We start from the raw sequence: 25454 nt of genomic DNA, 5'->3' as shown, positions 1-25454 counted from the left end.
ATCTAATCTATGTTGCTATCTATCTAATCTATATATCTATCTATTGGTATCTATCTACTATCTATCACCTATCTATCATCTATCTAATCTGTCTATATTGATATCTATCTTCTATCTATCTATCCATCCATCCATCCATCCATCCATCCATCCATCCATCCATCCATCTATCGATCAATCTATTGGTATCTATCTATCTATCTATCTATCTATCTATCTATCTATCTATCTATCTATCTATCTCTTTATCTCTGTAGGGAATTTTTGGACCAGAACTAGAAAATGCTGTCATGAGCCTTTTTTGTGAGTGTGAGTCATCTTTGTGCTGTCTTGGAAAAAAGGAGGAGGCTCATCAAAATAGCTCTGCTGCTTAGCATAAATTTGCTCCAAGAAATGTTTTTTATTTTTTATTATTATTATTTTCCCGAGCTGCTAAATTGGAATGTTGACAGCTTTATGGAAGAGAATAATTTGCATCGACAGCATACTTTGTGCTCAGAACTTGACAAGTAGGTGGCTTAAAATGTCCTGGATGAACGTAAAGGAGAGTTTGGAGGCCGATTATTTCCCTGGTACAGGTAGTCCTCGACTTACAATAGTTCATTTAGTGACTGTTCAAACTTACAACAGTACTGAGAACAGTGACTTATAAGCACTTTTCACAGTTATGACCTTTGCGGCATCCTCATGATCCTGCAATCAAAATTCAAATGCTGGGCAACTGACTCAAATTTATGACGGTTGCAGTGTCCCGGGGTGACCACGATCCCCTTTTGCGACCTTCTGACAAGCCAAGTCAACGGGGAAAGCCATTCACTTAACGACCGGGTGTCCTATCTTTATCGACGGCTATGATTCACTTAACAAATGAAGCAAGAAAGGTCGTAAACTGGAGCAAAACTTAACCAATGTATCCCTTAACGGCAGGCATTTTGGGCAGAGTTGTGGTCCTAAGTTGAGGACAACCTGCCTCTAATCCTGGCTTGGTTTGTGTTTAAATCAGGGGTCCCCAAACTTGGCAACTTTAAGACTTGTGGACTTCAACTCCCAGAATTCTCCAGCCACCCAACAAAACACTGGCAACAATAATAGTAATAATAGTAATAATAATATCTATGCAACAAACTTTTGCAAACCGCAGTAGCACTACAATTAAGGGAAAATAACTCACCTTGGAAGTAGATAACTGTAAATTTAAGGAATGATAGTGCTGTTTTAAATATGCACATTCCTTATTTATGGTCCAATAAAAAAACATAGCTGCCTGGAGAATTCTGGGAGTTGAAATCCACAAGTCTTAAAGTTGGCAAGTTTGGAGACCTCTGGTTTAAATATTGCGGTAAGTGTGCCTTTGTAAAGGAAGAAAGAATAAGTTTGATATGCAAAATTGGAAGTCTACCACGATCTGCTCTCTGCTTATTAGATTTTTGGTGAGCAGTTATATTGGCGTAATGAATTTTTATTGCACTGAAGGGAAACTGGGACTGGATAGGGTTGTTTGGAATGAGTTTGGCTGGAATTAGGGGGAAGATATTCTAGTTTTTCCTCTTAACTTATTGTGTGTAGCTGAATGCTCCCAACCGTAGATTTCTTGAGGCGAACAGTATAGAAATACTGCTTTAGAGTCGCGATTAACAGCATAAATATTTAGGAACTCCTTCTGCCTTTTGTTTTTCAGTTTTCTCTCAGATTTTTAACACTTCTCCCAAATAAAATATGATAACAGCAATTGGAACTATAGCTATGGGGTGAGGCATTATAACAGGGGATAAGAGTGTTATGGCCTTTTATTGGTGGACATTAAATAAATTGCTTTTGAGGATATTCTATAATTGTCTTAATCCTCTGCGATAGAGCACTTTTCTTTAGCCTAATGTTTTGTTGATTTCTATATTTTTAGTTTTCTTCTTACCTGGATTTGAGGTGAACATCTAAACCTTCAAAATAAAATTAATTCCATTGCTAATTTTCTGGTCCTCATAGTCTGAGATTTATCGGAGGCAGCTGGGTTTTTGGGGGTGCCTTTGTGTGTTGACTTCTGCCGATTGCCTAGACAAGTCCCTTCAGTTATCTTGGCAAGGTTTTCCAGAAATGGTTTACCATTACCTCTTTCCTAGGGGTAGGAGAGAGAGACTGGCACCAGGTCGCCCAGCTGGCTTTGCACCTAAGGCAGGACTAGAACTCACGCCCTCCCGGTTTCTAGCCGGATGCCTTAAGCATGACCCTAATCTGGCTCTCGTTGATTGGAGCCCAGAGTTCTAATCCAAGAAGGTAAGAATGACTCTGTCTGTTTACTCTGTCCTCTTTCTCCAACAGATCCAGACAGTCAGCTCTGCCCCTTGGGGTACACTCCTGATGAGACGCCTCCTGCCTGCGCTGATGAATTTGATGACTTCGTTGCATACGAGGTGAGCGAGAACATTACCCACCCAGTGGCTCCGGGTCACTTTTGGTTGGCTTAAGTGTGTCTCAATTTGCTACTTTAGAGAATGTGAGAGAGCGCGGATGATGCTTAAGAAGGACCTTATCTCTGATAGCTTCTCAAAGATTTCTGTAGCAAGAGCACTTAGCCCTTAGACTTATGTATTACTTCACAGTGCTTTCCAGCCCTCTCTAAGCGGTTTACAGAGTCAGCCTCTGGCCGACTGGGTCCTCATTTTACCCACCTCAGAAGGAGGGAAGGGTGAGTCAACCTTGAGGCGGTCAGGATTGAACTGCTCACAGTCAGCAGAGTTAGTCTGCAATGCTGCATTCTAACCACTGTGCACGATGGATGGATGGATGGATGGATGGATGGATGGATGGATGGATGGATGGAAGGAAGGAAAGGAAGGAAGGAAGGAAGGAAGGGCAATAGCCCTTAGACTTACATACTGCTTCACAGTGCTTTTACAGCCCACTCTAAGCGGTTTACAGAGTCAGCCTCTTGCCCCCAACAACCTGAGTCCTCATTTTACCGATCACGGAAGGATGGACGGCTGAATCAATCTTGAACCTGGTGAGAATCGAATTGCTGGCAGTGAGCAGACTTAGTCTGCAATGCTGCATTCTAACCACTGCGCACCATGGAAGGAAGGAAGGAAGGAAAACAGCAATAGCCCTTAGACTTATATACCGTTTCACGGTGCTTCACAGCCCTCTCTAAGCGGTTTACAGAGTCAGCCTATTGTCCTCAACAATCTGGGTCCTCATTTCACCCACCTCGGAAGGACGGAAGGCTGAGTCAATGTTGAGTCAGTTAGAGTCGAACTGCTGGCAGTGGGCACAACTTGCTTGCTGTCAAGAATGACCTTGACACCTTCAATACTGCATTCTAACCACTGGGCCACCAGGGCTCATTATTTGGTCTTCCTTGATGCAATTAAGTTCAAGAATTGCTGTTCTTTTTTTCCCACAACCTGATTGGTTCCTTCATTTCTAGTTTTGTCGCAAACTTTGGCCAAGACAAAGATCAGAGATTGCCTTTAGGATTCAGAATAATGCATATTTTATGTATGTTTTACTCTTTTTTTAAAAAAAAAATCTTCTATATTATTTCTTGTTTTTTTTAAGGTACTGTTTGTTGTTGTTCCTTTTATATTTGTTTTATTTGTTTGTAAGACACCCAGAGTCATATATATAAGATGGGCGGTTATGTAACTTTGAATGATCGATCATAATTGATCGATCAATCAATCCTTGGGCCCGGATGCAATTAACAGATTAAACGGGAATGAAAAATACCTGTAAAAATGCGATCCAATATTTTTGAATCACTTAAATAGCCAAACGTGTTGCATAAAGTGACTTAGGAATTGATTATTGAGGAAACTTAAGGATTACGCAGAAAATCAACACGGCAGAGTTTTAATGAGAATACAATATTATGAAAATGGATGGAAAACAGGTTTTTACACTTTGTGTTTTGAGACAAGGCATATCCGGTGAGATCTCCAGGCCAAAATAGCCTGCTCCCTGGTCTTCTAGTGTAGGAGCTGGAATTGTCAGGGATTAAACCTAAGCATACCAGACATTCCTTCACTGAATTATAGCTTCTTTCCTAAATCTTAACCCATCCTGACTGGAAGCAGGTAAAGTTTATAATTACTGGAAATAGTGAGCTGCAAGGCATTCACTGACATGCACAGCCCCGGTGCAATTGCAGTAAATAAATTATAATATTGTAGAGAATGAAGATTATTTTGTCTTTCTGCAAAGTGTTCAGGCAAAGGCATAATTTGAGTGGTCGCTGAGTTTCAAGTTGTAAATTGAGGACTATTTTTTTTTTCTCCTAAACCTCTTCCGTTCTGTACCCTCTGACTTATAGTAGAGACATGCAAAGGGAAAAGTTTGGGCAAGTAACCATAAAATACAAGCACAATCCAAAGCACACTGAAGATGTCTTCTCAAATGGTTGCAACCAAATCACGGAGCTCAAGCCAAACAACATAAAATATAGCCTTTTGACTTGTCTTTTAACCCCGGAGGCCAAGCAACAATGCGACATTGTATGTCTCCCTGGGTGTGGTGAATGCGCAGAACCGGAATAACTTCCTAGAAGGCAGCATGTGGAAGAAGTAAACTGGCTTGCAAAAATAGAAAGGTGTGGAATGATACATTAAATCTGGTGTGCCTACCTGTCTCCAGAGAGCGTTAGCTGTAAAGGGAAGTCTTTTTCTGGCACACATTCATGCTTTCTTTTTGCTCTGCTGAGAAGAACAGGATGTTTCCCTTTTATTGATTGACTAGCTCGATACCCGTGCTTCGCTACGAAACTGTGTGGTTGGGCTTAGTTTTGGGGGGAGGAAAATAAGGGGGGAAATTCTGTCTCTGCCTACCAGTATTGATTGGTATTCATCTGGCTAGCGTCATGTCAGTGTGTGTGAGAGTTGAAGGCTGTTTGGAAACTGAAAGAATATTTACTGTGTGAACAAGGAGACAGCAAGGAGCCTGGGCGTGGCTTAGCTCAACTGTTCTGTACTAAAGCTGCTTGGTGCTGTGAAACAGAAACTCCTCTCCTCTGCTGGTGTTTTGCATTTGAAACAATTCTTTTCAGGTGGGGAGGGGGAGTAGAACTCCTTAGCATCAGAGCGTGTTAATAATAATAATAATAATAATAATAATAATAATAATAATAATAATAATAATATAGAAAATACTCTAAATGCTCTGATGGTCATTTTGAAAAATCCTTTCTTAGTGAGCATCTAAAAGCCAAGAGGAAACTGTGCCGAAATGAGTAAATAAACATTTGAAATTAGAGAACAAGAGGATAAACAATTTTATATGATATGGGATTTATTTTATCAATGGATCGATAAAAAGACATGGCAAAGAAATAGGCTAGTAAGCCTTACAATGAAAGTTAATAGATTTGATATAGAATACAATATAAAATATATAAGCATTGGATGAATGTATAAGATTAGATCAGAATGAAAATTAGAATATCTCATATAAAATGATGGAAAAATAGTCAAATGAATGTTTAATCATTGATATTATATAAGCACAAGCTACATCGATAAGGTGAGAATTTATATAACTGGTGAGTAATGGTAAAAAAAGGATAGCACAAAAGATTGTAACCAACCGACACACTGCATGTATATAATTGAAAGATGTTTTTATGTTTTGTTCGTATGTTTGTTGTAAAAAATAAAAACTTTGTTTTTTTAAAAAAAAATTCTAGGCGCTTTGCGATAAAATTTTCGGATAAAGCAGAAGGCCGCCCCCAAGCCTCCCTTCCCTTCGCCCTCATTAAAACCTTAATCAAATATAATAAAATAATTAACATTAATGAGCCAAAGCTGTAATAGCTAAGCATGTAGGCCGCTACTGGTGCGAAAGCGATGTTTTGGTGGAGAAGATTCCAGAATAGATTTTTTTTTTATAACCGCTGGTGTTTCCGCAGACTTACACAGTTGTAGGTCCATCAAATGTAGTTCTTGGCTGGGATCATTTGTTTCTTTAGTGTTTTAGGAAGAGGGTCTTTTTATAGTTCCTTGAGTTATTCATGGGTGGAGTTCAGCAAAGGAGACGGCTTCGATTCTGCTCTGTTTAGGTTTTTTTTTTTCCCCTTGGCTACTTCAATTAAGACCATTGAAACTTGTTCTTTGAGAAGTGAAACTCTGAAGAAAACAAGGCATTAGTGAGGATTTTAAAAGCTGAAATTATTAGGGGGCTAGGAAGCCATGTTGGAACAGGTTCCCCCAGTGGAAAATAAAATAAAATAAAACTGAACGCAATCTAATAGGTGGTAATAGGGGAAAAGGAAGAAATGGTTTTTGAAGAGTTAAAGAAAAACAACAGCTAAATTTTCTAAGTTGGCAATCCTGCCCTCTTGCGGTTGTCCAAAGTAGCTGATCTCAGTTATCACCCAGAAACCGTGCAAGGAAAGAAAATGGGAATAAATTCAGCAACCATCCCAGCAACACCAATGTGCCAAATAGAATTGTACAATGGCCTGTCTTTAATATCTGGAAATGCCTGAACCAAGAGCTGAAAAACAAAACAAAACAAACAACGGAGGGAATATCAGAGTTGAGGGGATGGAAGTTGTTTAAGGGAAGGTTGGGTTTATTTATAAGCGTTGGCAGGAAATAATGTTCTTTGAGACAGGAACAATAAGGGCTCCTGCAGCAGAGATGGTATTCAGCTGGTTCTGACCAGTTCTGGAGAACCGGTAGCGGAGATTTTGAGTAATTTTGGAGAACCGGGCAATGTGACCTCTGACTGGCCCCGCCCCCATCTATTCTCCGCCTCCCAAGTCCCAGCTGATTGGCTGGGTCTTCTTTGGTTGCCCTGCTCAGGAGAATGGAATTGGAAAGCAGGTTAGTAGGGGGGGATTTTGCAGTATCCTTCCCCTGGAGTGGGGTGGGAATGGAGATTTTACAGTATCCTTCCCCATGCCCACCATGCCACGCCCACCAAGCCACGCCCACAGAACTGGTAGTAAAAAAATTTGAATCCCGCCACTGTCCTGCAGCGTCTTGAAAAGGGACTCATTTATGAATCACAGAAGAGTTTATGGATTACACCTGATCAGCTGCAGAGGATTTAATTGGGGAGACAAGAATCCATAATCTGTGGATTGTGTGCCTCAAAAAAATTTTTTAGGAGGTAAGAAATGTATTAAACTTTTAAGTTATCCACCAGCTCTTCACTAGATCCTGTATATTGAATTGGTACACCCAGCATTGGTCACAATTAGCAAGAGGCACCTCCTCCGTTGTAATTAATGTTTAATCCATTCGTATTATTTAATAGCTGTGAGTTATGGCAGCTAAACGAGAGAGCCTCCATTGATAAGAGCAGTCTGGCTGTGAGTGGCAGGTGGCTGTCCGCAGGCCTTATTCGTGAGCTCCCAGGGAAGAACCAAGCTTGTTCCTGCTACCAGATGGACAGGACGGGTCTGGATGAATCCAGCGAGGTGTGGGTAGGTTTGGGATTAACTGACCAGGCATGCATGCCTCGGTTGTGGGGAGTTAATATTTACTTGATTTTCTTCAAAGACATTGCAGGACTTTGGAACAGCTCACGAGGATAGGAGTTCTCCAGACCATGCAAAGTCCATTGCTCTAGGTAGGAGCTATTGCTTGCTCAAAGGAGATGTCTGTGGAATTCGGAAGGATTTACAACTGAGTCAGTCTTGCACTGAAGCAGCCCATTACCACAGGTGCCCCAAGGCTGCCTGCCTGCCTGCCTGCCTGCCTGCCTTCCTTCCTTCCTTCCTTCCTTCCTTCCTTCCTTCCTTCCTTCCTTCCTTCCTTCCTTCCTTCCTTCCTTCCTCCCTCCCTCCCTCCCTCCCTCCCTCCCCCCCTCTTCTACCCTCTCTCTCTCCTTCCTCCCTCTTCCTCCCTCCCTTCCTCTTTCTTCCCACTTCCTTCCTTCCCCTCCCTTCTGCCTTCCACCCTCCCTCTCTCCTTCCTCCTTTCCTCCCCCCTCCCTCCCCCCTTCCTTCCCTCTTCCTTCTCCCTCCTTCCTCCCTCCTCCCTTTCTCCCTTCCCTCTTCCTTTCCTGTTCCTTCCTTTCTTCTTCCTCCTCCCCCCCTCCCTTCCCTGCCATCCGTCTCCATCAGTCACTCAGCTTACAATTTAAATATTTAACACATAACAGATAATCAGAGTTGGAAGGGACCTTGGAGGTCATCTAGTCCAACCTCCCGCTTAGTTTAGAGGCTGCGTGGGTTAGAGAGAAGCTGTTTGATTGCTACAGCCTGACAGCAAAGCTGGTTTTCACCTCCAACATTCGTACTTAATTCTATCCCTCATTTCATTTTGGTGCTCAGTGGTCTTTCAAGAGGCAGAATAGAGATGCTAACAGATAATAGATAATCAGAGTTGGAAGGGACCCTCTCACAGTTACTGCTGTTTAAAACAATTTAAAACAAAAATCAATAGAAACACCCAGAATAATTATACATAGTAGCCGAGATATCTGGCCAGTTAGTAATGCAGCCAGGAAACGGGGCCCTTGGCAAACTCAGGGCCGCAGGCTCGGGATCATAGCCAAGTTTTCAGGACCTTGCCAAAAGCTAACAGGTTGGGTTCATCCTGATCTCCAAAGGGAGGCTGTTCCATAGATCGGGGGCCACTGCAGAAAAGGCCCAACTTCCATCCCCATCATCCAACGCTCTTTAGCTGATGGGATCTGCACCACACCCATTCTGCTCACTCTCTACCCATCCAGTGAGGTGATTCCTCCCTCCTATACCCCCCCCAAACTCCCTCCTCCCAGGTAGGGTGTTGAATATTGGCTCCAGCAGGCTTATCTAATTTGGGATGGGTCCAAACATGCATTAGCCTCCCTTGGCAGAAGAACAGCCAACCTTGGAAGTCCAGCAATATTCAGAAGACTTTCCACCACCAGATGTGACGGCCAATCGCTTTCCCATTTCTCCCCTTTCTTCCAAATGTCGCTCCCCACTGGACGTCTAGAAATGGAGAAGTTTCGTGAACAAACGCCCGTGTTCGCCTTTTCTCTTGTTCTGTCCCAGAGGTCAAACGAAAAACTCCCTTTCGTTTCAAGGACCGAATTGTTCCGATCAAATGGCAGAGACTGGGAAGTGGGAGAAGAGAACAGCTACTCCACGACTGCTCAAGAACAAAAAACAGCTCTGTTCGAGAGACTGGAACTTAGAACAACAGAGTTGGAAGGGACCTTGGAGGTCTTCTAGACCAACCCCCTGCTTAGGCAGGAAACCCTACACCATTTCAGGCAAATGGTGGTCCAATCGCTTCTTGAAAACTTCCAGTGTTGGAGCATTTGCAACTTCTGGAGGCAAGCTGTGGCACTGGTTAATTATTCCAACTGTCAGAAAAGTTCTCCTTAGTTCCAAGTTGCTTCTCTCCTTGATTAGTTTCCATCCGTTGCTTCTTGTCCTGCCTTCAGATGCTTTGGAAAATAGCTTGACTCCCTCTTCTTTGGGGCAGCCCCGGAGATATTGGAACACTGCTTTGATTTCACCCCTAGTCCTTCTTTTCTCTGGACTAGACATACCCAATTCCTGCAACCGTTCTTCCTAAATTTTACCTTCTAGCCCCATAATCCAACCTAATATGTTTGTTTGGGTCTAGATTTCTTGATTCTCACGCTCCTCCTCCTCCTAATTCTGTTCAACAGAAAGCTGGGGTGGTGCAAACTTTTAGCGCTTGCAGCAAAAGCGGCGCCTTCAAATAACCACGAATCCCTCCGTAACTTAAAATCCTGATCAGGTCTTGCTAGGATGGGCTGTGTGGTTCTGAGCCCAGCCCAAGTGGCATCTCTGTAGGAAGCCCAGCGAAGGCAAACTTTGAAGTCTGAACGGGTTACTGGCCTGTTGGACTTCCCCATCCTGCTTGGAAAAAAAGGTAGGAAATCAGCCGGAATGCTGTTTCCTTGAATCTGCTTAGGCAGCACGTTGTAACTTTAAAAAAAACACGGGTTTCCTCGTTCCAGAGGTAGAAAGGAGAAAGAGAGAGAGAGAGAAAAAAGAAGAGTTGACTCTCCGTTCAACGGAGAAACAGGTTGGGTGGGAAATGCAGGTTGGACACAGCAACCCAGTCCAGGTAAATCATTGGTTTGAAATAGCTGGAGAGTTAAACGCACCGTGGATCCTGTTGAGGTCAGGAAAAGGGCTGTGCTCCGTGAAGCCGGACGAGGAGGAGTGGGAAACAGCACTTTTCGACCGACCGGGCTTATATGTGAATTGCTGAACCAGGTTACTGAAAGACTCCGTGGTGTCCGCGTATAATGTCCTACGCTTGGTGAGTATGTCGTTCGGTTAGGGTTTGGGAGGCGGCTGAAGGTATTGTGCGAACCCCCACCAATGGATTCATTCAGGAATGGAGCCTGTTGTGAGAACGCCCACAGCGGTTTCGGATGGGTTAGCCTGCAAGAGTCAAAGAAAGAACTGTTCTCCTTGATGTAAGAAGCGTGTTGTCTGAATATACCTGGAAGAAGAGGGGTGGGCGGGGGGGCGGCCCTAGAGAGCTTGTCTTTTGTCGTGTGCAATTTTGCATGGGTTTTGAAAATGAAAAGTTAACAGCTGTTCTTCCTGGAGGGAACAAATATTTGCATTTTGGGGGGAAGTTGCAGGCTTCATCAGGTTTCGCCTCTTCTGCCACTGAATATCTAAAGCTTATCAAATGTGAGAAGCGAGGTGGGTGGGTGTTTTAGAGCCTTTGGCTAGGTGAAGGTACGCCCCCTGAGAGGAACTGAAGAAATTATCATTTTTTTTCTTGAAATACAGTCTTGGATTTGGCCAGATAGAATTGGCTCATGGAATCATTAGATGACTCCTGATTTTATTCCAGGGGATGATTTGTCAAAATAATAATAATAATAATAATAATAATAATAATAATAATAATAATAATAATAATAATAATAATAATAATAATAATAATAATAATAATAATAATAATAAACAACCCTGAGAGGGACGGGCCCCAAATCACCCAGCTGATGGCTTTCAGGGCTCAGGTGGAACTAGAACTCCTGGTCGCCTGGTGATTGGCCCAAAGTCTACCCGTTATCTTTCATGCCTAAAATGGGACTAGAACTCACCATTTCCTGGTGATTGGCCCAAAGGCAGCTAGCTAGTTTTCATGGCTAAGGTGGCACTTGTACCCACATCTCTTGGATTCTAGACTGGTGCCTTAACCACTAGATCAAACTGGTTTGCTTGCCTTTGGGTTGTTCTGCTGAGGTGCATGCCTTGCACAAACGCATCGCTTGTTGGAATACAGTAAATGACCATGGTTGGGTTTCTTTATAGGTTGTATTAAGGTGTCTTTGGGGCATTCTTTCTTCCCAAGAACTTCAGGGGTACAGCAGAGTAGTGGCATGCCTATCATTGGGACCAGCTTCCTTTTCCTTCTTCGGGTTTATTTCTTTCATAACTCTCGAATTCCGAGAAGCGAGAAGTCCATATCTCCGTATCCTGCTTCTCTCCCCTCCGATCATTTTAAAACCGGGGGTTTGTTTAACAATCCTGCAGTTGCTGGAAGGAAGGATTTATTAGGGAAGCCGAAATGTGTGGAGTCAGCAGGAGTCTTGGTAGTGCAAAAACCTCCTTTCCAGGCGGACCTGCCAAAGGCACGAAACAGTTGCCCAGGAAAACGGCTGACCCTTCCTGGAGTTGTAAATTGATTTTAATTTTAATTAATGTATTTGATTTATCAATCGCTTACAAGATAACAGGCATAACTATAAACATAGTTATGGATACATGAAATGGATTCATATAAGAAAAGTAAAAGAAACAATAGGACAGGGACGGTAGGCACATTGGTGCGCTTATGCACACCCCCTACAGATCTTTTAGGAAGGGGGTGAGGTCAATAGTAGACAGTCTAAGGTTAAAATTTTGGGGGTTTGGGGAAGAAACCATAGAGTCAGGTAGAGTATTCCAGACATTGACCACGCTGTTGCTGAAGTCGTATTTCCTGCAATCGAGTTTGGTGCGGTTTACCTTGAGTTTGTATTTATTGTGTGCTCTTGTATTGTTATGGTTGAAGCTGAAGTATTCATTGACAGGTAGGACATTGCAATGTATAATTTTATATACTATACTTAGATCGGACTGAAGGCGGCATAGTTCTAGGTTTTCTAGGTCTAGAATTTCAAGTCTGGTGGCATAAGGTATTCTGCAATGAGTAGAGGAGTGGAGAACTCTTCTTGTGAAATATTTCTGGACTTTCTCAACTGTGTTAATATCAGATACGTAATGCGGGTTCCAGACTGATGAGCTGTATTCGAGTATTGCTCTAGCAAATGTTTTGTATGCTGTAGTTAGTAGAGTGATATTACCAGTAAATGGAGGAGCTTGGGGTCAAAGGTGTGTTAGCTAGACAGTTCAACCTCTCTCCAGCCTCCCAGGATTCTGGGAGTTGACGTCTACACATCTTTGAATGGCCAAGTTTGGACCACACTGGTCTAAACCAAAATGGTCAGCAGTTCTTAGTCGTGTGGCATCTTGCTATCTCCAGGATCTAAAATGAGAATCTTGTCACCATCCTAATACCCCTTGCTGGAGAAAGTGTTCGTGCTTTCTCCTCTGCCTTGAAAACATCACAACATGGTTTGGCTGCCCCGTTGAGGGATTTGAGATCCCAGTTCTCTTTCCAAGCAATGTTTGTTTCCGGCCGGTTGACTTTATGGCAAGCTTTCTGCATTGCGTCTTGGAATGGGGCCAAAGCAACCCAGAAGCGGTCCTTCTAAAGACAAGATGTGGCCAATGCACAGTTGGGCCCAGAGCATCCACTTTGAAAGTGTCACATTGGACATTGCTCTGAGGCTCTGCATGTCACTGTCTCAAATAGAATGGAGAGTTGGACGGCCAAAGAAGCAAATCCCAGGGAGCCATGTCTTCCTTATCTACTTTTTTCTTTAGCATGTTAAAAGAGTTTATTGTAACAAAAAAGAAGAGCCAACGTAGCTTTGGAAACTCTCTTTCTTTCTTTCTTTCTTTCTTTCTTTCTTTCTTTCTTTCTTTCTTTCTTTCTTTCTTTCTTTCTTTCTTTCTTTCCTTCCTTCCTTCCTTCCTTCCTTCCTTCCTTCCTTCCTTCCTTCCTTCCTCCCTCCCTCCCTCCCTCCTTCAACTCTTTCCTCCCTCTTTCCTTCTTTCCCCCCTCCCTCCTTCAGCTTTCCTCTCTCCTTTCCTCTTCTTTCTTCCCTCCCTCCCTCCTTCCCTCTTTTTTCCTTTCCTTTTTTTTCTTTCTTTTTTTCCTCCCTCCCTCCTGAACTCTCTGTGGAACCCAAAAAAGTATTTTAACAAATAATTGATCTGCCAGGATCCAGGACAGAAGTTACAGCGAAACATGGGTGTGCACAATCTTTTGGAGCAGAACGCTATCCAGCCAGCTGGGCCCCCTTTTTAGAATACAAATAGTCCTCATTGAACCATCGGAAATCCCTATGAGCTGTTATCTTTCACTTGCTGGATTTTCTCCCTCCAATTGACCGTTGAACATGTGACTTCCAGTTGGTCAACATTGGCTCCCAAGCGAGTGGTCTTACTAACCTTTAAGTAGACTTCTCTGCTTTATTTTTAAGGCAGCCCTTCTCTGAACCCGATAAGGATGTTTGGTTTGGTTTAGCTTGGGTTTTCTCCCAGGGGTCCTTCAAAAGTCATTGGCAAGATTTTTTTCGTACCTAATCGGGCGCAATAAGGTTATTTTTGAGATTGTTTCTATAGTATTGGGAAGAAATGCCTCTGAATTTCTTGTTTGTGTATAATTTTATTTAAAATGCTTTTAAAAAGAACATCAAAATGAATGCAAAGTAATTCAAAAAAAATCAAAGAGAAAGGTAAAAGTTCAAGAAAGGGGAGAAAATAAAAAAGAAATAGAAAAGAAATTAAAAAATTAGAAGCAGCTTCTGATCTTCTTTATAGCTGTTAAAAATACAATTATAAATGTACCCGTGATTACAACATAACTGTCTTCTTTTTATAATCTGTCCTCTCTATTCATCGCAAACATAAATCGTAATTTCTTTTTTGTTTCCTGCAAAAAAATCTACAAGGGGGGCTTCCAGTCGCTAATAAACTTTGATAATTGTCTTTTCTCTGATCAAAGAAATAAAATCTAACCATCTTAGGAAGTTCCATCATTTTCACCCATCATTCCTCTTGCTGTGCACGATGCCAGATCTTTCCATTTTGTACAATAATCTCACTGCAGTTGCCATCTATAAAAAAACAAAACTCAGTGACTTTTTTCCCCTAACCGTTTGCCCATCAATCCCAAAAGAAAAAAAAATTCTCTGGTTTCAATTGTATATTCATCTTTAAAGTCCTCTGAATCAGTACTCCATGTGCTCCATGTTAAAAGAGTCATCCAGTCTGTTGTGTTTGATACAGTCTGTCAGGATTCCAGCAATCGCCCTAATTAAATCAAGATTCTCGAGACAAACTTCAACCGACTTCAAAGGATTCATTAGAGGCGACATACTGGCACTGCCCTATATGAAGCCAACTCTGGCATACGTAATTCACAGTCCCCTGTGACCCTGTTTCTCCCCCGCATCCCTGGCTGGGTGTGTCATAAATCAGATTCTCCAACTGAGTACATTCACAGGCTGGGTTTCTTCCTTCACGTTCTCCAATTAAACATATTTGTGGGCAAAAGTTCTGGTAGCTTAGTTACAATCTTTTAAAGATGAAGAGTTTGAATGTACTTCCGCTTTCCTGCACTGCTCTTCCAGATTTCCTTCCTCCCCCCCCCCTTTTAATGGCAACTACTAAAACAGGCATAGGAATGTTTTATGAGTTAACACAGTCTTTTCATCAATATCTGTTTCTCTTTTTGCCTTCCGTAGGCCAATGAGGTGACCGACAGTGCGTATATGGGCTCAGAGAGCACCTACAGCGAGTGCGAGACCTTCACGGATGAGGACACCAGCACGCTGGTCCATCATGAGATGCACGACGAAGTCGAGACGGACAGTGCGGTCGATTCCACGGTGCATTCGGAAATCATGGAGCCGGAGGAAACGGAGAATGGGTATTTATTGACTTGTTATTGGAAAGACTTATACGGTCACCCATCTTTCAGCCAACTCTGGGCAGCTCCCAAAGATTTAAAAAAAAACAAAAACCCAACCATATTTTTATATGGAGAAATTTCCCGAGAGTGAGAACAATTAGTGGTAGGGCTTCCCTCTAGAAGTTGTGGGTGCTGCATCACTGGTGTTTTCACTGGACAGAATAATATTAGATCTGCTGCTTGAACAAGGGGTTAGACTAGAAGACCCCTGTGATGACCCAAAGGGGCGTGGCACAAAGGCAACACAGTCACATAAGTAAGAAAAGTCCCTTTAGTACCTCCAACTTTGCCCCCAGTGTCCAGGTTACCTTCGGCTGGAGAAAAATCTCTCCCAAGAGTTGAGAAGGAGAGAGAGTCTTTAAGTGGAGGAAATTCAGTCCGAAAATAAAGTGCATACAAACTGTAAATAAAAATCCACACAAACCACGCTGCAGCAATTAACTTGACAGGGCAGGATAAGGAATTGCAGACTTCAAAGGCCAACAAAACATACACAGTTGGTGAAACAGCTAAGCCTCGACAAACAAAGATAACTCACGGTTTGCTTCTAGCAACTTTGCTGTGCGTAGCTTGCCTTTTTAAACACTGCTTTCCCAGTTGCAGCTAATGAAGGGAATCAGGGCCCTTTCCTCCCCCATAAGCCCTGCAATTCACATTGCTCTCTTCTCTGTTCCTCCCTGATGTGCCGTAGGATGAAGACCGGGTGGGCCTGGGTCTTCCACTGAACTCCCTCTCCCTTGTTCTACCTCTTCCCTGCTCTGCCCAGCTGGACTTTGCCCTTCCCCAGTTTCCTCCACACTCCCACTCCCTGTCATCTGTTCGTCTTCCTCCTCGGATTCAGTCTCTGACAGGGGCAGGACACATCCCCAAGGTTCCTTCCAACTCTGTTTTTCTGTATTCTGTATTTTGAAACTATACAACTCAAGTGATTAAAATATTGTGAGCTACAAGGTGTAGGCGGGGAGGAGTTATTCCTTTTCTTCTCCTTTCCATCCAGCAATTGACTTGAGCGGGGGGGACTTTGATTCAAAGACAGAATCTCGCATTTATGGCCTTTGCTGTGTTCCAGGGTCATACCAGCCTGTGGCATGTGGCAAAATTGGATCGGTCACACGGGTGATCTAATCTGCGACCTGTGATGTTCAGGCTCCGTTATGGTCGTAACTCAAGGGCTATGCTTTCAGACTTGCAAGAGTCTGTCAACGTAGCTTTACAATTAAGTAAAACTAACTCGATCTGGGTTGTTATTCTTGATCTGGTTTTACCCTGCCAGGCCCAAAACTCCTTCAAGCACCGTTGACCCTTACAGCACATTGATTCTCTGAGGAGAATCACCCGAAAGTGCCATGTTTTGATTTCATATTTTACCGATTTTATATTTACAAACATGAAAAGATTCACGTGTTTTCCTTCTCCCCTCACAACCAACCTGTGAGGTAGTTCTCCAGGAACCTCCATGCTTGAAGGTCCTTCTCCCTGCTGGTCACCCAACCTTCCACCACCCTACCCCCCCATTGCCTGGCCTGCTGTCTTCCAAGGGTTCAGAGAAAGCTCCAGAAGCCAAGCGGGACATTCCTTATTGGTTGCCCGGCGGGCTTAAGTTGTTGCTGATTCCTTTACTTGCCTCACTGAGCCCATAATCGGCTTTAGTGCAGGGAGGTCTTTTCCTTGTCCAGAGGCTGCCAGCTTAAAGTCTGTGGCAGACCTTCTCTTGGCAAAATACGGCCTTGGGGTACGGATGCTTTTCTGGGGAGGTAGGTATGGGCAGCTGGGTTTAGAGCTAAGATGGGGAGTGGGTGTCAACAGCTTCAAGCTGCTTTTGGCCTTGGGGGCCTCCAGTCCTTGCAAGATTCGCGGGTGACGAGCATCGTTGAATTTTCCAACACAAGGAAGAAACAAATCGGGCAGATTAGATAAAAGACCGTTCGTTTATTGCTAACTGGAAACCCTTGATGGACTTTTTTTTTTTTTTGCATAAAACAGAAAATAGCCGGGAGTTGGGACTTATAATCTACGGTTTTGACCCTTTAGATAAGATGGGGGATAAAAAGGAGGGAGTCAAGGGGTGGATTTAGAGAAAGGGGTAAATCTACAGTGGCACTTATAGCTGTGTTGTTTTTTAAAAAAAAATAATTCGGAAGCCTGTTCTTTAGACCTTTTTTTATTTCTCTGTCACTTTTTTTTCTTTTTGCACTTTAGTTTTTTCTCTTTTATGCTTGCCTTTTTCTTTCTTTTTTCTTTCTTTCCTACTCTAGTTTTGTTTGTTTTGTATGTGTTTTTTTGCACTTGCTTTTAAAACTTGAAAACTTTCAGGTGTGTCAGCCGAGAGGTGCGACTTCAATCGGAATGAAAGGGGGAGAGAAGCAAAGAGCTGGTGGGAAGGTATCTCAAGGTGGCACGGGGGGTCTGTTTATTTTGTGCGCCCGTCGCCCTCCAAATGAAGGGGGACTAGGAGGTTGGGGAGTGTCAGGAACCACCACGGCGGGATTTGTGGTCCTCAGGATGCTCAACTGGGTTGTTGGGATTGGTGGGGAATGCCCTGCAGAGGACAGCCTCTGCATTAGGCGTTCTGGGTCGTGTAGTTTGCTGGAACCTCAGAGCCCGAATGATGCTTCTGATCCTCAGGAGAACTGTAAAAGCTTCCTGGGAATATTTGCTTTTTACGGATTCCTTGATTTTGTTTGGCTTCCTGCTTTGGTTGTTTTTATAAACAAGTCAAGGGGGTGAACATACCTAATGCTCTTTCCTCCTCCCGTTTTCCCCACAACACCAGCCCTGTGAGGTGGGCTGAAAAAGAGCGGCTGGCCTAAAGTCACCCAGCTGGTTTTCATGCCTAAGGCGGAACTAGAACTCGCAGTCTCCTGGTGATTGGCCCATAGTCACCCAGTTTATTTTCATGCCTAAGGCGGAACTAGAACTCACAGTCTCCTGGTGATTGGCCCAAAGTCACCCAGTTGATTTTCATGCCTAAGGCGGAACTAGAACTCACAGTCTCCTGGTGAGTGGCCCAAAGTCACCCAGTTTATTTTCATGCCTAAGGCGGAACTAGAACTCACAGTCTCCTGGTGATTGGCCCAAAGTCACCCAGCTGGTTTTCATGCCTAAGGCGGAACTAGAACTCACAGTCTCCTGGTGATTGGCCCAAAATCACCCAGCTGGTTTTCATGCCTAAGGCGGAACTAGAACTCACCATCTCCTGGTGATTGGCCCAAAATCACCCAGCTGGTTTTCATGCCTAAGGCGGAACTAGAACTCACCATCTCCTGGTGATTGGCCCAAAGTCACCCAGTTGATTTTCATGCCTAAGGCGGAACTAGAACTCACAGTCTCCTGGTGATTGGCCCAAAGTCACCCAGCTGGTTTTCATGCCTAAGGCGGAACTAGAACTCACAGGCTCCTGGTGATTGGCCCAAGGCCACCAAGCTGACTTTCAGGTCTAAGGCAGGACTAGAACTCACAGTCTCCTGGTTTTTAGCCTGGTGTCTTAATCACTAGACCAGACTGGCTCTCCATATCTACTATCTGTGATCTGTTATCTAATATCTATTAGCCTGGATGTACCAGTAAAGACAAAGTCCTATCTTAGTTGTCTCTTGTAAACAATCTCGCAGGGTTTTGTTTGGGGTTCTTTTTGCAATGATTTTTTTCCCCCTTTGACGGGTGAACTTTCTCCGTCATAGCTCTTTCTCTTTTTGTAATGCTTTGCGTTCTGACTGTCTTGCCTGTAAAGGACAATATTTATGTTCATAATGGACTGGAAGTCCCTTATAGACTTTTTTTGCAACAGGAAACAGGAAAAAAGGTGGTCGTGATTTATGGTTCTGATGAACAGGGAGGGAGGAGGAGAAAAGGATAATAGGAAAAAGAGAGCTTTTCTTTTTGCAAGCCTAGAGGGAGAGCTGTTTTTTAAATTGTATTTATATTTGCTGCAAAGAAATATTTATTTTTCATCCTTCAGGCCTTTTCTCATTCTCTGTTTTACCTTTATATTTGTTCTTGTTAGCTTTCATTTAAAAAAAAAAAACTTTTAATAAAAACAAATAAATAAAAACTGTCCGCGTAAGAAAGCTCCGGAAGGGGAATTGATTGAATTAGCTTTGGGTTTTGAAGGATGTTTGAAGCTTTTTGCAGCAGCAGTTGAAATTAAGAGTTCTTGTTTATTTTTCCTTTCTAACTTTCATCCTGAAAGAGGGAAGCTTGCTGGTGTCCTTTGAGACTGGAGTGGCCTCTCTAAGCCCTGCAAAATAAAGAATTTAAAATAAAAGCAAGCCAGCAATTGGACTTGAAGCTTCGTGTTCCCTCAGCAATGCAGTGATGGATGAAACGTTTTGGGGAAAAGAGTTGGCAGAAGGGCCTCCCAGGAGAGATTGCGGTGTTGTAGGACAAAGCCTGATCTGCGGCATAGCTGTTGGTTTGGATACGGGCATCGCTTCAATTTTGTGGGGCGTACAGGTGGTCCTCTGTTTAACGACCGCAATTGAGCCCAAAATGTACGTTGCTAAGTGATAAATTTGTTAAGTGAGTTTTGCCCCATTTTACCACTTTTCTTGCCACCATTGTTAAGTGAAACAACATTAGTGACACAGTTGTTAAGTAAATCTGGCTTCCTTATTGACTTCGCTTGTCGGAATGTCACACGGCACTGGGACCCTGCGACCATCATAAATACGAGTCAGTTGTCAAGCATCCAAATTTAAATCACTTGACCATGGGGATGCTGCAACGGTCATAAGGGTGAAATAGGGTCATGTCCCTTTTTTCAGTGCCGTTGTAACTTTGAACAGTCACTAAAGTGAACCTTTGTAAGTCAAAGACTACATGTACTCCAGCGGAAAAGGGGAGGCTTAATGATGTTGGAGAGGGTAAATCAACTCCGGTGGTTCGAGTTCTCGCTCTGCGTGGCAGGGTTAGCTCCTGTTACTTGCCTCAGCTTCGGTCCCCCTAACAGTTTGAAAGCCTGTTCTGTGCAAGTAGATAGATAGGTACCACTTTGGTGGTGAGGCGAGCTGGTGCTCTGTGCAGGCAGTCAGATTCCTGCTGGCTCTGAACCTTCCTTGTTACGGTGCCCATTTTCGAGGCCGCTCCAGGAAGGGAAAGGGGCCTTGGTGACGCTCGCCTTTCTTTCTAGTGTGAAACTAACTCACCTTCCTTTGGTGCACCTTGGGAAGCACGCATGTATGTCTTACAACATGGTACCTTGGCAAGCCAAGCTACCACTCTGCAACAGCACTGTGATCTCTTGGCTACTGTACCCATGCCGTACACTAATAACAATAATAACTGGAAAGGCATTTGGACAAGACAAGAGTTTCCCCCATTTGGCTCCGAAGCTCACCGTCATCTCAAGTGTACGGTTTCTATCATGCTCAGTTTGAAGACCAAAGATACGTCCCCACAGCCTCTTCTAAACTCGGTACCGGTAGTCAGCAGGTGACATTCTATCATCAGATGTCAAAATAAGAAGGAATATTGTACTTATTGATAAAGGAGAATATATGTAACTCAGGGTTGATCTGTGGGGTCCTCGGTACTCTCTGAGCTTGGTGGGTTTTTTCCCCCAGATGTTTCATTACCAAACTAGGTAACACCATCAGTGCTAGCGGTGCCAGCAGCATATCTGCAGTCTGTGACAAATGAGCTTCAGATCTCTCACATTATATTATCTCTTTTGTTTCCTACAGTCTTTTTTTACCCATCCATCTGGCCTTGACTATTTCCTCCTTCCTTAAACATTGTTTTAATTAGAAATTCTTGCGTTTGTTGATGTCCAGGAAGTGTTTTGAGATAATTCTTGTTTTGACAGTTCACTAAATATTCCTCGATGAGTCAGGGAATCCTTGCTGAAGCAGGAAAATGCTTTTCATCTCTCGGTCCAATCAAATCTAATTTGGTTCTCTAGAAGTAACTCTTCCTAAATTATAGTATAGACATATTTCTGATCGTTGTGTAATCAAACAGGCTGGTCTTAGAAGAAGCAATCGCTCCAATATAATGAAGATGTTTTTATTGATCATTTAATAATGCAGTACAAAGAACAGGCAAACATTTTTGATTGCTGCTCTCTGAAAATTGGATTTCTATCTACAGTAGGAAACTATAAATTGGAAATATCCAAGTAACAATGTAATATATCTGCCCAATAAGGTAAAATTTTGTTTTGTTTTGGTAAATGTGTGGTTGATATATAGTAGCTGGAAATATTTAGCTCTTGTAAACGTTTCTTCTATCTTTTTGTTATTTTGCCTGATGTCAGATAACTGTAGACGTGACTTTGCAATATTGTTTTCGTTGTCTACCAGTGTTGATAATTTGATCTTTACATTCTGAAATATTTTTTCCAATCCTTTTCCCTGAATTCTGCTGCCCCTGGGATTGGCCACATCTACGGAAATTACTCTTTTTAATAATCACTGTTGTTCACATAGCCAGCCATATTTTTAACTAGATTCAGCATTTTTGTCTACCTATTGAGTTTTTCCCAAGGATCCAGGAGAGGCAGGTGTTGTATGATGGTATTAGAGGTACCATTGCAGGATGTCATCTGTTTCGGAAAAAGCTGCCTTTTGAAATTGACTGATGTTGATTTCATCTTTGCCAATTATTATGGTTTGTCACACAACCAGCCAGATGTTTAGATCGGATTTGGCATTTTTATCCACCCATTGATTCCTTCTCAAGGACCTGAGATAGTCAGAGGTTGCTGTTTGATGGTGTTAAAAGTATTGTCGCAGGATGTTCCAAGCAAAGCTGCCTTTTGCAATTGACTGAGGGGGATTTTGTCAATGCCAAGGGTGCTCAAGGGCTGCTCCAGCTGTTTTGGGATTACACCCAAGGCGCCTATTATTATTGGTGCTATCTCTTTTGCCGCTGTTGTTCTACTTCTGTTTGTGAGTCTTTGCATTCTGTGATTTTTCTCCAGTTCTTTCTCTTCTATTCTGCCGTCTCCAAGTACTAACTACCGTGTCCACTATCCGGACTTTCTTTGGTTGTATCAACAATTGTTAACTCTCTGTTGTATTGTTCTTATTATTTCGATTATTGAAGTCCATTACATATATGACAAATGGGCAGAGGAGTACATACTGGAAACTTAATGTGCCACAAAGCAGTTCTATATACATGGTGTTGTTTTTTTAAGAGCAAATATTAAGTCAGTCTCTCTCTCTCTCTCTCTTCTCCCAAACCACCAAACAACATTTTTATGTCATACGGGGTTTTCAGTTTACTCCGCATTTTATTTGTAGGAGTTTACAGATTACAGATAATCAGAGTTGGAAGGGACCTTGTAGGTCATCTAGTCCAATCCCCCGCCCAAGTGGGAGACCCAACACTATTTCTGACAGATGGGAGCCCAATCTCTTCTTGAAGGTCTCAAGTGATGGTGCTCCCACAACTTCCAAGGGCAAAGCTGTTCCATTGGTTGATTGTTCTCACTGTCAGAAAGTTTCTCCTTATTTCTAGGTTGAATCTCCCCTTGTTCAGTTTCCATCCATTGTTCCTTGTCTGGCCTTCAGGTGCCTTGGAAAATAGCTTGACCCCCCTCTCCTCTCTGGGGCAGCCCCTCAAATATTGGAAGATTGCTCTCCTATCTCCCCTGGTCCTTCTCTTCCCTAGACTAGCCAGGCCCAATTCCTGTAACCGTTCTTCATATGTTTTAGTCTCCAGTCCCCTCATCATCCTGGTTGCTCTTCTCTGTACTATTTCTAGAGTCTCAACACCTTTTTTATAATGTGGTGACCAAAACTGGATGCAGTACTCTAGGTGTGGTCTTACTAAGGCTTTATAGAGTGGTATTAGTACTTCCCTTGATCTTGACTGTATCCCTCTGTTAATACAACTTAGGATTGCATTAGCTTTTTTGGCGGCGGCTGCGCACTGCTGGCTCATATTTAGCTGGTTGTCCTCGAAGACTCCAAGATCCCTCTCACGGTTACTGCTGTTGAGCCTGGTTTCACCCAGTCTATATATGTACTTTTGTTTTATTGGTTTGTTTTTATCTGTATCTTCGGGTAATGATCTCATCTGTTCTGGATGGAACTTTTAATCAGCATTGGGAGAATGGGAAGATGTTGGAATTTGTATCTCATTCTCCACATTTCCGGAGGATAACAAGACCATTTTGTCCGTTAATGCAAAAATAATGCAGACATTAGCATGTTTGGACTTATAGATAAACCAGTTTCCTGTTTTTGAATGGAGTAAAACTCAGAACCATGCAGCCTCAGGCACAGAGGCATTTTAAAAATTCTTTTTCATTCTGAATTTGAATTAGAAAAACTTCTGGAAAAGTTTTCTTGTACATCTAGAATTGATTCTACTATGAGAAATCTTCGCATACTGTATGAATTAGCAAATAGTGACTTAAGGCTTGGTGTGATGTATGAAACCAGCCAGTTGTGATTTAGACAAGAAAGCAATTGTTTTGTGTGATCTCTCAACCCATAAGAGGAAAGTATTTTGTTTCGCCTGGTGAAAAACTTGCTGTTTTGCACGTGCCAAACACCACAAACCACTTGCTATTCCAGAAGATATATATCTAGTTTTCTTCTGTAGCCTAGGGCTGTCTCCTTTGACTGGCACCAGAAAGACAGGCTGTTCCATTATTTATTTTTTTAAGTCCTTTTTATGTAGTAAATACCAGGAATCAAACCTGAGGCTTCGTACCACGTTCAGCTGGGCTGCTGCTTGTAAAATGCTACTGCTGGGATTAAAAAGAAGCACTTTAAAGCACATTTCACTGTAACGTGTACATGAAAGCGGCGAGGATTCAGCCCACATTGACGGTACAGTGTGGAACAACACACGGATTCTGCAAAGGGGGTTGTGTATTTTTAAGAGCTTCTTTCATTTTTAGAAAGAAAACTGCTGGAGGTAAATCCAAAGGGAGTGTCCTCCCTTCAAGCATTAGATCCTGGTCACATCAGATGTGCTGCACTGTTCATATTTTTCTTTTAACAAGATTCCGTGTCTTCGTTGGTTGTGGCCCAGCAGCCTTCGGTAAGGCGTTCAATAACCAGCACTTTGCTGCCAAGGTCACACTGAATCCCAGATTGCTGGAATGGTCTTTTCCAAATTGATCAACGCTTCTCAACTTTGGCAGCTTGAAAACGTGTGGGACTTCCAGCTGATTGGGGAAATACTGGGTGTTGAAGTCCACATGTCTTCGAGGTTAAGAAACATTGCCGTGTGGCAAAGAGCCGTGGTGGCGCAGTGTCTAGAATGCAATATTGTTAATTTAACTCTGCCCTTAGCCAGCAGTTTGATTCTCACTGGCTCAAGGTTTTGACTCAGCCTTCCATCCTTCCGAGGTAGGTAAAATGAAGAACCAGATTGTTGGGGGCAAGAGGCTGACTCTGTAAACTGCTTAGAGAAGGTTGGAAAGCGGTGTATAAGTCTAAGTTCTATTGCTAATGCTAGTGCTCTACTCCAGGGGTCTCCATCCTTGGCCACTTCAAGCCTGGTGGAATTCAACTCAAAATTCCCCAGCCAGCTTTGGAAGTTGAAGTCCACCAGGCTTAAAGTGGCCAAGGTTGGAGACTCCTGCTCTACACGAACCAGGATTAAACCTGGGAATTTAGAGATCTACACCTCCCTGTAGCTCATTAGTCCACGAAAAACACTGTTCAGTGTTGTGTCGGGTGATGGAATTAACAGAATCAGCCTCCCTGTCACGTCACAATGATGTAAACATTTTGCGAAGTACCGTGCCCTCTTCCCAATGCCCTCTCTTGATGCCTTGATCCTTCTTTTTTCCTCCAACAGATCCCACCCTCATGACTTGTCCTTGACCACCGATGTCAACAGCCACTCTATCGTCACTGTAATCAGTGGAGAGGAGCATTTTGAGGACTACGGAGAAGGGAATGAGGGGGACGTTTTCTCGGACAGCTTGTGCAATGGAGAAAGTGGCTTCAGTAGCTCGTCTTTCCTTTCTCCCAGGTATTATTAGCACATAAGGCATGAACCAGTGGCCTTCAGCTTTGCTTTCAGATCCAGTTAGGGTGGGGTTGTTGTTTTTTGACGCGCTCCCACATCACATCACACCAAAGAAGGCATCTTTAGGATAATCGAGAGGGAAAAGTTGTGTCTGTGTATTCATGTTTACATGTCGCCTGTGCTTATGACGTTTTCCTTAGTCCAAGAGAGAGAGAGAGTTTGCATGACTTCTGTTCAGAATCTGAAACAGACCCGGGGAAGTGGGATAATCTGGATTAGCCCAGCCTGGGGAAAATCCTCTTTTGATTTTTTAATCCTTCTCACTCCTGTGCTATAATCCAGCTGCAGTTACACTCCCCCCCAAAATTGATTGATCTCCTGGAATATATATTACCTCATGTGTGTGTGTGTGTGTTTTAGATCAGTAGTTCTCAGCCTTTACTTCACCACAGAGCCCTTTTAAATAACTTTTGTGACCACGGACCACCAAGACTTAACTCAAGATTT

At 43.0% G+C, this 25454-nt stretch overlaps 1 protein-coding gene across 3 annotated transcripts in view; it reads left to right on the top strand.

Moving 5' to 3' along the window:
• The window catches only part of RAB11FIP3 (RAB11 family interacting protein 3), a 67893-nt gene that overhangs the window by 23461 nt on the left and 18978 nt on the right, over positions 1 to 25454 (top strand). For all 3 annotated transcript variants that reach the window (XM_026704165.2, XM_026704167.2, XM_026704170.2), the window contains exons 3-5: positions 2317 to 2408; positions 14785 to 14969; positions 24774 to 24950. In XM_026704165.2, coding sequence (XP_026559950.1) covers positions 2317 to 2408; positions 14785 to 14969; positions 24774 to 24950 — 454 coding nt within the window. The remainder of the gene's footprint in view (positions 1 to 2316; positions 2409 to 14784; positions 14970 to 24773; positions 24951 to 25454) is intronic.

This window comes from Pseudonaja textilis, chromosome 14 (genome assembly GCF_049901715.1).
Source record: "Pseudonaja textilis isolate UNSWEBS1 chromosome 14, rPseTex1.2, whole genome shotgun sequence".
Classification (NCBI taxonomy): domain Eukaryota; kingdom Metazoa; phylum Chordata; class Lepidosauria; order Squamata; family Elapidae; genus Pseudonaja; species Pseudonaja textilis.
Note: the sequence above shows the minus strand (reverse complement) of the source record. Positions and strands in the feature narration are given on the sequence as shown.